We start from the raw sequence: 13153 nt of genomic DNA on the forward strand, positions 1-13153 counted from the left end.
GTATTAAATTAAAGACTGAATTATAGTCCAATTCCACAAGTTATCTAGGCAATGAATATTACAAAAATGTGCTTACATGACAACAAGTCTATATGAACAGAAGGCTTTGTTTTATAAATATTCTGACTAATGTGATAAAGACCTGCCTTTTAAGCATAGGTATAGGTATATACAGATATATTTTAAGAGGAACCTGCAGACCTCAGAGGCTTTTTCTTTTATTTGGCAGTAGGAATCATTTCCTGATCATGTTCTTGTAAAGCAGGCTGCATTTGAAGGGCATTTAGGTCCTGCTACAGTGTTTCATAAATATGGTATTTTGCACAGGCTGTTTTGAATTACTGACCAAGCTTTTTTTTTTTTAATGAACTCCAAAGAATAGATGGAAAATTCCTTTTGAGAGCAAAGAATACCTTCATTCTTTTTCCTTATGTAGAATATATCACTTTTGACTATGAGGTGGCAAGTCATTATAAGATGTTTACTATTAACTCATGAAATAGGTAGTATATTTAATTAAGTAATTGTACTATAGAGACTTTTGGTTTTTATTTTCTGGGCGGTTACATAATAATGCCACTCAGAACTAGAGTTATTTCTTTTAACTTTTCTACATAAAATAAATATATTTATTTGTATGTTTAATCCTAAACTACCATTCATTTGGAAATCAAATGTGTGTGTATGTGTGCATCTATTTTAGATTTGAAATTATTTAATCAGTAAGTAGAGTAAATGGATGCAAATACAATTAAACCTTCCTAAAGGTGATTATTGATGCGTTTAGTATTCCAGTAGCCTCCAACTGTCAAATACCATAACCATATATAAGATTTATATATAATATGTGATATATTATTAATATACTAGAGGCCCAGCGCACGAAATTCGTGCCCAGGTAGGGTCCCTAGGCCTGGCCGGCGATCAGGGCCAATCAGGGCCTTCCTTCCCCTGGCTGCAGGCTGCCAGCCGGGGCCTTCCTTCATTCTGCGCCACCCCCTGGTGGTCAGCTCACGTCATAGCGAATGGTCAAACTCCTGTTAGGTGGAACTCCCGAGGGGACAATTTGCATATTAGCCTTTTATTATATAGGATGTATATTTCTTCAACACTGAATATAAAAGAAAAATGAAGAAATTAAATGAGGTCTGTAAAATTTAATTGTACACCAAAATAATCTTTAAACAGATCTTTGTGTCCCTATTAAAACTCAACAAAGATAGAAACAAAGAAATGAATTTATGAATAAGATAAATAATATAGCGTATTTGCCAAAAATTTATGTATTATTGGAAATTTCTGACACTACATTAGTGCTTCTGGTGTCATTTCTTTCTCATCTCCCACTTGCTTGGAAAACATGTGACCCACCCGTGTAACTTTCTTTTGACAACTTGTACTTGGATGAGGAGAATTGTTCTGATATCAAATTTTTTCGTAATATATCTCTATCTATCTATCTATCTATCTATCTATCTATCTATCTATCTATATGTAATATATATATATGTAACAGCAAATTTTCTTTTAACCTGACTTTTCTTTTACTGAATGTAATTTCAAGGAAAGTCTCCTGAACTTCTTGAATAGTATCCTGATAATGTAAAATAAAAACATATTTTTTTAAAAGCACCCCTAAAACTCTTTAGACCTCACAATCCCTAAAGATAATGGTATTATGGAAACTCAGAACCTAGTTTTGATGCCTTCTGTCTTTCATCTCTGAAGCTCTGATATCTAACCAAATATTTATATTCTTATATATGTTTAATACAAGAAATATAAAAAGTAGTGTATATACCAAGTAGAAAGGTACTTTTGTTTAACGTAATTTTCTTCTTTTTCTTTCTAATAGACTTGATGTCACAACAATTTTAATATGCACTGAGAACATGTTATGGTCAGTTTGCACATCTGTACAGAAACTTTTGAATCCTCATGAATATATAGATGATAAAATTTTTAAAATTTATACCCATTGTAATAATCTGTTGACAACATTAGTCATTTTGACTTCACCATTAACTGACTTATATCAGTAAGTATCAAATATATTTTCTTTTTAGCTATTGCAAGATAGAAAATAATGGGATTTAACAGTTATTCTCATTCTTCTTACTGAATTGTATAAGTAGTAAGTAGAAATTTTTTGAAGTATGTTTTTTATATTGTGAATTGGGCTGTTGTACAAAACTAACACTAACCAACAGGGGTTTCCTCATTCTCAAAGCAAGTTAGTCTGAATACTGTGTTATGTCTCTATTGGTAAATTTCATTCAGTTGATAAAGCTCCAAAACAGGACCATTTTAAGCTTCACTCTTTGAGTTATTTAAATGATCAAATTGTATTAATGGATTGGTTATTTCAGTCATAGCTTGAAACTCTATAAAAAATAAAATTATATCTAATGGCTTTTAAAAAATATTTTTAGTTTTTAATTTTATATAGATTGGTTTGCTCTAATAAAAAATTAACATTAAAAATGGTTCTAAAATATGCCCGAATCTGGAAGAGACTTCATAGTTCCACACTGTCAGTTAATCTACCCTAGATTTTCATTTTTAGTATTAGGCTCTAGTGTCTGAGCTAGTAATGGCAAGTGGAAATAGGACTAAGCAATTACAGTTTTTAAATGTTGATGTAGTTTACTTAGCTAAATAAATAACATTTAGGGAAATTAAAATTTCTGAACTACTTTTCTGGTTTATTTTATTCAAATTAGTAATAGAGAAAAGGTTGGAGTAGATTTTCTAATATAGTAATACTAGCAGCCCATTTGCAGGATTCAATCCTGCAAGCGGCCGCTTCAGCTGCGTGCACTGCCGCTGCCGCAGCCTTGGGGCCACCACACCTGCACCCACGCGCCACTGCCACCCGCCTTGCTCCGCCCCGCCTTGCTCCGCCCCACTGCGCCCCGCCCCGCCGCGCTCCGCCCCGCCACGCTCCGCCCTGATGGCGGGTGGCCAGTGGAAAACTGCTGCTGGCGGAAAACTGGTGCCGGCAGCCACGCAATTGGCCACCCCGAGTTCCGCCACCAGCGTCTTCCGCCGGCCGCATGGGTCCTTCCGCAGTGTTGGCCGTTTAGGCTGGCGGTAGGAGCACCCTGAGTCCCACCCCCCGCGCCTCCAGCCGGCCCAATCGTGGGCGTAGCGGAGTGATGCAATTTGCATATTGCCTTTTTATTATGTAGGATAAATTTATTTAAACTCTCCTCCAACATAGTCACTTTATCTTGAAAGACTAGGTAATTTCATATTCTTATTTCTTGGATAGTAAAAATTAGACATACAGTATTTCTATTTCTTAGGATAAACTAGGTAAAGTATTGCTTTCTTAACACTCAGATAAGGGCAATATATGAATCTTGATTTTCAGGAAATTTTGAGGTTTTTTTGTTAGAATTTCTGAGTAAATAACAACTTTGATTTCAATTTCCCATAATTTTCACCTGCTGTTTGACTTTCAACTAACCCACTGCTTATAGATTGTTCCTTCTGGCATTGAAAATTAATTTTAGAAATGGAGAATTCTTTCCGAAAGGGTGAGAAACAGTGAGATAAACTGTTAGACATTTGGGATTAAATATATAATGGTTCATAATCATAAAAAGCTCAAGGTCTGAAATCCATAGTAAATCCTAGTAAACTAAACTGATTTACCACAGATGAAAAAATTGTTGTGTTCTTAGTTAAATGGTCCATTTCATCTAAGGGGAAGGCCCTGTGAAAATCAGGAACAAAGTTGACAAATTTCATGGATTGGTCATGGTAAGCAATACTGAATTTCATGGTTAGTCACAGATGAATAGAAAAATTTTAATCCCCAATGCATTGGTAAAACAAATAAATAATTATCAAAGATTGCATATTTTAATAATATAATATACATTTATTATTGTTAACTATAGCCTTTCAATACATTGTTAAACAACTATGCAAGTACTCAAACCCCTGTGATTTGTGCATTAGATATTTCACTGTAACCTCATTCAACAAATTTAAATTGCTAATTTCAACCAGGATTATAGAACATTTTACACCATGTACTGCCTCTGGTTTTTCCTTATAAAACAGATAGCTATATTGCTCTGAAGTATGAACAAAAATCTAGATATACTTTAATTCCTTTTTAATCTCACTTTATAAAATTTTTCTCAAATTTTATACATTCATGTCGGTTTAAATTTTATGTTTGTCTTCCAAGAGTCTTAATCCAATCTTTGAAATATGTTTTGCTTTTGTCTTGGCAAATAAATCTACAGGGCAGCATGTTCTCACCAATTACGAAAAAAATGTACAGACATTGCAAAACCCTATTGACTTACTTAGCTTTCCTTCATAGACAGGATATGAAGTTGTTACAAGTATTTTAGAAAAAACTGTATTTCCACCTCACATTAAAAAATTAAACTGTATGCTTTGAGGAAGTGGTGAAAAGTAACAATAAGATGCTGATAGTATTGACTTTTTTCATAAACTATACCTAACGTTTGTCACTGTATGTAATATGCCTTTTTAGAATGTGACTGCCTTTATTCCAAGCAGTTCTGACAGATAAACTGAATATATTTTCCTTTCTGAGCTTAGTGTAGGACCACTAAATCCCAGGGCAGGAATATATGATTTTAAAATCTTTTCAGGAAGAATGAAACCTGTTTGCAAAAACGTGTGTTCTTTTTTACTCTCTTTAGTAGATTTCTTTTAGAATGTTGTAAAAGGAGTACTTCAGGTTTGCCCTCTAGGGAAAGAGACCTGCTGAAACATAAAATATTCACCAGGCATTTTCCAAAGTGCTTATCACTTGTAGTTCTTTCATAAAGGCGTTAAACTACATGTTCAGAAGTGTAGTCAATGTGCATTCATATACACACTCAAGACAATGGTTTTATATCATATTTTGCCTTCATAGAATGCTAGTTTTAATTTGTACATAAAAATTAACAAATTAATTCTTAGAATTTTATAATTTAGTTTCACCTCAACTAATGTTGTTGCCTCCCTCGCCCCTGTGATTAGCACAAGGAATACAATGCTGCACAAGAGGAAATAACCTGTCCTTAATAATTTCGGGAAGTGTAATAAAAGTTTTAATTATAAAAAAATATTTTGATGTGTCATATAAAAACTCTTATAAGTGGAAACTTTTAGAAGGTTTACTGTCCCCAATGTTTTAACATTTAATAACATGAAAGAATATACAATGTACCAGGCAAAGGCCAAAGTCATTACAAATAGGTCAGAATGGGGATCACTAAGCCAAAAGCAGCAGACCTGTCTTGGAGTTCACTTGGTGTCACTCATGTGGCTTTTGAATGACTAAATTACAAGGTATTTTCAATGTTGTGTCTCTAGTTTCAAACTCATGCTAGATCTTTAGAAGTTATGTTTTTCTTAGGCTATTATTTATTTATTTATAAATATATTTTTATTGATTTCAGAGAGGAAGGGAAAGGGAGAGAGAGATAGAAACATCAATGATGAGAGAGAATCATAGATCAGCTGCCTTCTGCAACACCCCACACTGGGGATGGAGCTCACAACCCAGGCATGTGCCTTGACAGGGAATCAAATTGTGACCTTCTGGTTCACAGGTCAACGGTCAACCCCTGAACCATGACGGCTGGGCTGTTATTTATTTATTATTTTTTTAAATAAGTCTTTATTGTTCAGATTATTACAGATGCTCCTCTTCCCTCCCACCACCCCCATAGCTCCCCTCTACCCAGTTCCCACCCCATCCCATGCCCTTACCCTCCCCCTCCCACTTTCCTCATCCATAGGTGTAAGATTTTTGTCCAGTCTCTTCCCGCACTCCCCACACCTCCTTCCCCCGAGAATTGTTGGTCCACTCCCTTTCTATGCCCCTGATTCTATTATATTCACCAGTTTATTCTGTTCATCAGATTTTTTATTCACTTGATTTTTAGATTCACTTGTTGATAGATATGTATTTGTTGTCACTTTGTTGTTCATAATTTTTTATCTTTACCTTTTTCTTCTTAAAGGATACCCTTCAGCATTTTGTATAATACTGATTTGGTGGTGATGAACTCCTTTAGCTTTTTCTTGTCTGTGAAGCTCTTTATCTGACCTTCAATTCTAAATGATAGCTTTGCTGGGTAGAGTAATCTTGGTTGTAGGTTCTTGCATCACTTTGAGTATTTCTTGCCACTCCTTTCTGGCCTGCATTGTTTCTGCTGAGAAATCAGCTGACAGTCATATGGGTACACCCTTGTAGGTAACTAACTGTTTTTTTTCTTGCTGCTTTTAAGATTCTCTCTTTGTCTTTTGCCCTTGGCATTTTAATTATGATGTGTCTTGGTATAGTCCTCTTTGGATTCCTCTTGTTTGGAGTTCTCTGCATTTCCTGGACTTGTAAGTCTATTTCTTTCACCAGGTAGGGGAAGTTTTCTGTCATTATTTCTTCAAATAGGTTTTCAATATCTTGCTCTCTCTCTTCTTCTGGCACCCCCATAATTCGGATGTTGGTATGCTTGAAGTTGTACCAGAGGCTCCTTACACTATCTTCATATTTTTGGATTCTTTTATTTTTGCTCTTCCAGTTGGGTGTTTTTTGCTTCCTTGTATTTCAAATCTTTGACTTGATTCTTGGGATCTTCTAGTCTACTGTTGAATTTCTGTATATTATTCTTTATTTCAGTCAGTGTATGCTTAATTTCTGACTGGTCCTTTTCCATTTTTTTGTCATTCTCACTAAGATCCTTAAAGGTCTCACTAAGTTCCTCGGAAGTTTCTAGAAGATTCTTGAGTAACCTTTGAATTCTATATCCAGTAGTTTGCTTTTCTCCATTTCTTTCACTTGTGACATGTTTCTTTGTCTCCGCATTTTGGCTGCTTCCCTGTGTTGATAGAGTGGCTTTGTGTGCTAGGTGTCCTATAGGGCCCAGTGACTCAACCTCCCCAGTTACCTGAGGTGGACACTCTTGGTGCACCCCTTTGTGGGCTGTGTGCACAGTATTGTTATAGTTAAGCCTTGATTGTTGTTGTTATCACTGGGAGGAATTGACCTCCAGGCCAATTGGCTGTGAGGACCAGCTGTGTCTACAATAGAAGAACTGCTGTGCTGGAGATGCCCTTATGGGGCAGGACTTGCTTCAGTGAGACTTTGGTGCTCACTGAGTCTGCCCCTTGAGTGTGTCTCTTATGGATGTGAAGAGTTGTAATCGGTTATGGTCTCACACTGACCACTGGGTACACTGGCTCTTGGATCTCCAAGGAGGTGTAAAGTCAGCCACTGCCTGAGGCCACCCAGCTGGAGCTACAGAGATCTGCAGATTCCTCCTCTTTGGGGTTTAGAAGTGCCCAGATGAGGCCCAGCTGTGAAGCAAGGCCAGCTGCTGCTGCCAAGCCTTGGGCCTTCTTTTGGAGGCTTTGGAGCTCTCTGACCCAGCTGCAGTTTTTTAGGTTAGATTGCGAAAGGACAGGCCATTCATATGCAAAAGCCGCTGTGTACAGCTTGAATGGGGTTGTAAACTGAGTGGGGCGGGGTCTCAGGGAATCCCCAGGGCAGAGCAAACAGCAATGGCTTCCAGTCAGCCCTGCACTCGAGAGGTCCCCGCGTCTCCACGTCCCACACCCCCATGCAGGAACAATGATTGCTGCAAGCACCTCTGAGAGAAAGCTGCTCTCATGTTCCGGCCCAATGCCAGACAGTCCAGTTTCTCTCCGTATGAGTCTGGGTCCCCAGAGTCTCACCCGGAACTGGAGTTCAGAGCAGTCGGGAGCTTGTATCTCGCTCCCAATTGAAAAAAACAACAACAGTGCACCCAGTTGCCAGCCTGTTCTGCGCGCGCCTCCGCACCTCTGCACCTCCGCACCTCCGCACCTCCACACCTCCTACCAGTCTCAATGCGCTTTTTTCTTTCCTTCTAGTTGTAGAACTTCCACTCAGCCAGCTTTCCCATGGTTTCGGATGATTGATGTTTTGTCTTTTAGTTGTAGTTTTGATGTGGTTGTGAGAGGCAGCAAGTACAGGTGTTTACCTATGCCGCCATCTTGGTTCCCCTGCTGTTTATTTTTAAAAACTATTTCACAGTCCTTCACAAAACAAAATATATTGCTCTAAAACGTTGTTTTTTATACCTCCAGAGTGTCTGTAAATCTTTGGAAAACAGGTAGTTCCTCAAAATGGGAAGCATAGAATATGCATAAGTAAAATGTTGAGCATATGGTCATAGGACCCAGCAATTTTACTATAGTTTTATACCTGAAAGAAATAAAAACATATGTTTACAAAAAGATTTGTACACAAATGTTCACAGCAACATTTTTTATAATATAACAAAGTGGAGCAAACCCAAATGTCCATCAACTGATGAATGGATAATCAAATTTGGGATATCCATGTAGTAGAATATTATTCAGCAATAAAAAGAAATAGAATACTGATAGTACAACAGAGGTGAAATAAAAACATGCTAAGTGAAGAAAACCAGACATAAGAGCACACAAATTTACTAAAAATGTTCAGAATAGGCAAATCCATAGAAACAGAAAGTAGATTAGTGGTTGCTCAGGGGAGAAAGGGAGAATGGTTAGTACCTGGGTGCAGGGGTTTCTTTGTAGGCTAATCAAAATGTTCTAAAATTAGATAGAGGTGAAGGTTAAATATATTAGAATCCATTTTATTGTACACTTAAAATGGGCAAATTTCGTGGTATGTGAATTATATCACTCAGCTGTTAAAAGTGAGTAAAGACTGAATGGCAATAAAAATAAAAAATACTTAAAATGTAGACAAAAAATGATGTTTGCAGGATGCAAAACAATCCAGAAAGTGAAGTTTCTTGTCTTTGCCATTTTGTTTCAGATTAAATGACTGACCCCCTTTGTTCCCATTCCCTCTAAACATTATTTAAGGGAATATTTCTATTTTAAAAAACCCACAACACTGAAATCAAACAGCTTTATGTGTGGTCCTACTAGGGTAAAAACACTGGTAAAAGGCTAGTGATTAACTTTTGAGAAGGCCTTTGTCCTGAATCTTTGACTAGCTGGTTTCTGCTCTGTTCTCAGGGGTCAAGTCTTATTCTATCTTTCTACCATATGTTCTCTTCTCAACCTGCCCCTTGGCTGTGTACCACCAAGACTGCTCTTCACAGATGGCCCCAAATTCATCCTCCTTTCTGCTAAGCAGGGTCTGACAATACCTTTTATTCATATTTCTTTTTTTATTTAACCATTAATTACTATGGTTGACCTTTACTATGGTAGACTATAGGCCAAGCATTGTGCTAGTCATTTTCTAACTTTAAGTCATCATTTTCTAACCTCAAAGAGTTATTTTCATCATGAGAAACACAAGCCAAGGGGACAAGAGAAATATGGGGAACCATGTTTTACTTCAAGTGTATCTTTATTTCTCTTACTTAATGAAATTTAGGCAACTACTTATAGTCCCAGGGGTAACACTGGTTTATGAAAGCAAAGCAGTGACTTAATAGTATGTCTAAAATGGTAAAGTAAATTGAATTTGGCTATCTCTATGTATTCATGATTAGTTGCTTGTGATTTTAAGGCAATCAGAAAGGCTCACATGGCCTCAGTTATCTCAAGTATTCCAGGGCTTTCTCAATAGTTTAGTTTCAAACCAGTTCTACTTCTTTTTTAAAAAATATATTTTATTGATTTTTTACAGAGAGGAAGGGAGAGAGATAGAGAGTTAGAAACATTGATGAGAGAGAAACATGGATCAGCTGCCTCCTGCACGCCCCCTACTGGGGATGTGCCCACAACCAAGGTACGTGCCCTTGACCGGAATCGAACCTGGGACCTTTTAGTCCGCAGGCCGACGCTCTATCCACTGAGCCAAACCAGTTTCGGCCAGTTCTACTTCTTGATATTTTTATTTACTGAGCACCTCTAATGGCTCAGGCACTGTGGTAGGCACAGATGACACAAGACACCTGACCTGACCCTTGGGCTGCCTTGTTTCCATCTTGGAGGTTTATTTCATTAACATTATACTGTATATTGAGACACAATTCTACTGGGAGGGCAGCCAAAAGCAGGGTGGCATAAGAGAAGCATAAAATCCAGCCAGCTCTTCAGTTTATCACTTGTTCTCACTTTTTATGTGCGTTGGATTTATTTCATTCTAGCAGCTGGCTGCATAAGCCCAAGGAATAAATCAATTTATTAATGCAAAAAGGGAAGGAAGATAGCATAATTGTAGATCTGAGGACCAGGAGACTAAATCTGGGGTAGAGTGCTCAAGTGGTGAGGTGTGATGAGCCCAGAGGCTTTATAATATTAATGGGAGGGAAGGGGCCTGGGTTAGTTGATGTTGGGAAAAGGGCAAAGGCAAAGAATTTCCCCATTTTCATTCTATTCCCTTAACAAAGCCATCTTTACAATATGCTAATTTGGGGATGTGAGTACATGTATTCTGCTTCAACCAATAGACAATTACTTATTTTAAAATGAGTTTTTAAGTTTGCTGTGTCAAAATTCTTTTATGTCTGTTGAAAAAATATAATTCTGTAGCTCATACAATTGTATTTTACTCTTCACTATGAATTATTTAGAGTATCCTCTCTTTTAACTGCATACCAAAATATCATTAGAGGTTATCTAATAGCTAGCTCATCATTTCATTCTCCCATTGAGGCTTGTGGGCCAATTTTCACCGTTATACTCTCCAGAATAATGAAACTAATTTGGGATCTTGCTGTGGAATTAAATGCTCATACAGATCCCACCCCCTCTGAGACTATAAACATCTGCCATAACATTTCTTATAGCCAAATAATCTCACTATTACCAGTACAACTGAGAAACCATCAGTGAAGTAAAAGAGGTTAGGTACTGGCAGAAATGTTCTGGGAAGTATTGGATTGCCAGTGGTTTGTAGTCTAAGAAAATTTGGCACTAATAACCATTCCATTATCATTAGATCCTCCATTATTTTTCTAAACTTGAGGATAAAACTGTAACTAGGCAACCGTTTAGACTTTTGGAATTTCACATCCGTTTTGAGATAGTCATAGACCATTAGGAGTATTTACAACTGTCATTATACCAATAACTAGAGGCCCGGTGCACAAAATTTGTGCATGGGGGGGTGGTCCCCTCAGCCCAGCCTGCACCCTCTCCAATCCGGGACCCCTTGGGGGATGTCCGACTGCCAGTTTAAACCACTGGCACCTAATTGCTCACTTGCCTGCTTGCCTGCTTGCCCCTAACTGTCCCCCCCCCCCCCCCCGCTGCTGGCCTCATCGCCCCCAACTGCCCTCCCCCCGCAGGCCTGGTCGCCCCATGCAGCCTGCTGTTCAGTCGTTTGGTCGTCCCTCACTAACCCCCCTGCCGGCCTGGTCATAGGCAGCCATCTTGTGAGGGCATGAGGGTCAATTTGCATATTACCTCTTTATTATATAGGATACCTGAGTCCTTATTATATACAACATACTTGGCTAAGTCCATATATGCATTATCTGAATCATCACACTGAGGTGATTGTGATTATTATCCCCATTTTACAAATGAGAAAACTGAAGCGAAATAAATTTAAAAACAACATTACACATGTAATAAAAAGCACACTCATGATGCAAACCCAGGCTGTCTGGCTCCAGAGCTCCTGCATGTGCCTATGTACTGCCTTTAAATGATCTTCAGTGGCTAGCTGAACATGACAGAGAGCACATTCTAGGAAAGGTATTTATTCTTAGAGAACTAGGGTGGCCCCAAGATAACTGGACACATGGGAATTCATGCAAAGAGCTCAAAGAGGTAGGCAAAGTATGCAGAGGCTATGATCCTACCGTCTCCAGTTCCTCCTGCTCTCTCACCAAGCCCCTTCTCTTTTGTCCCATGCTTCCCCCTAGTCTGTCACTTCCTTTGAGACTTCCTTTCTTTCCAGACCCCTTGCTGCATCTCCTCTCATTTTATATCAGGTCCCTCCTTTTTCTAGCCCTCTGGCTATTGCTTGTTCCTGCTCTGCACCTCTCTTTCTTGGCCTCTCTACCCAAGCCTCTGGAACACTGCTGGCAAAAAAGCACTCAGCTGTCCTTTTATATCTTTTGACAACATAAAATCCCATTTTTTCCAATCTCTAAAGAGCTACCTGTTCCATCACCTACTTTGGTCAAACCCCCTACTAGCCCCCATCCCACTCTTTGTTAGCAGATGGCCTTGCCCCTGTACTTTTCTGAGAAAACCCAGACCATCATAAATGCACTTGAACTTCTCATCTCCATTCTTAATAATTATCTTGATCCCTACTCACCTCGATATCCTTTGACAGGTGATCAATGTACCTCTTTTCCCAACCAAAGCAAATATTTTCACCTAACCACATTTACATCCTATTCCACAATGTCAGAATATTCTTTCTACTCTGGTTCTTCCACCAGCCTCTCCTGCATTAAAATGTACCCCTTCTTAACTACTGTTTTTCCCTCCTAAAATATAGTCTGTGCTCATTGTCTCCACTTTGACACCTACCATTCACTCAATACATTAATCATTTAGACTTTTAATAGAATTGCATCACTGAAAATTGCCCTCATATTGCTATACAAACAACATGGGTCAGGTTATCCATGCACACCCAATCACTAACTCAAATTTTTGTTTCTCCATTTCCTTACTCTCTCTGCACCTTTTGACACTATTAGCCATTTGTCTTCTGTTGGCTTCCCTATTGTCACTGTCTCCTGGTTCTTTGCCTACTTCTCTGATTATACCTTCTTGGTTGCATTTGAGTGCTTCTTTTTCTCACCTCACCCTTTAAATATCAATGTGTTCTGGAGTTCTTTCCTTGACCATCTTTTCATTTTACACTCTTTCTTTGGGTGACTTCACCCATTCCCATGGCTTCACTGTCATGCTAATGATGTCCACATCAGTATCTTCAACCCAGATGTCTCTTATATAGGTTAGATCAATAAATCCAAATTCCTGTTGTATGTCTCTTTTTGAATGTACTTCAACTGTATGCAGCTCCCTCAACATATCTATAACTTAAAATATCTGCAAGTCATCTTACAGATCTTTTCCCTCAATTCTTTTCACTTCTGCTTTTCCCTCATGCCATCTCCAACCACATGTCATTAGGGGATGAATATTGTTAACCATATTAATTTAATTTATATTGACATTTGTCTCCTATTCACTATCCCTCTGTTTCTAA

At 38.2% G+C, this 13153-nt stretch overlaps 1 protein-coding gene across 10 annotated transcripts in view; it reads left to right on the top strand.

The window, feature by feature from the left end:
* The window catches only part of KIAA0825, a 366280-nt gene that overhangs the window by 112235 nt on the left and 240892 nt on the right, over window positions 1-13153 (top strand). For 9 of the 10 annotated variants that reach the window (XM_079798899.1, XM_079798896.1, XM_079798902.1 and 6 more), the window contains one exon: window positions 1856-2038. The exons of the other annotated variant lie outside the window; for it this stretch is intronic. In XM_079798899.1, the coding sequence (XP_079655025.1) occupies window positions 1856-2038 (183 nt within the window). The remainder of the gene's footprint in view (window positions 1-1855; window positions 2039-13153) is intronic. 10 annotated transcript variants of the gene reach the window in all.

This window comes from Cnephaeus nilssonii, assembly GCF_951640355.1.
Source record: "Cnephaeus nilssonii genome assembly, chromosome: 2".
Lineage (NCBI taxonomy): Eukaryota > Metazoa > Chordata > Mammalia > Chiroptera > Vespertilionidae > Cnephaeus > Cnephaeus nilssonii.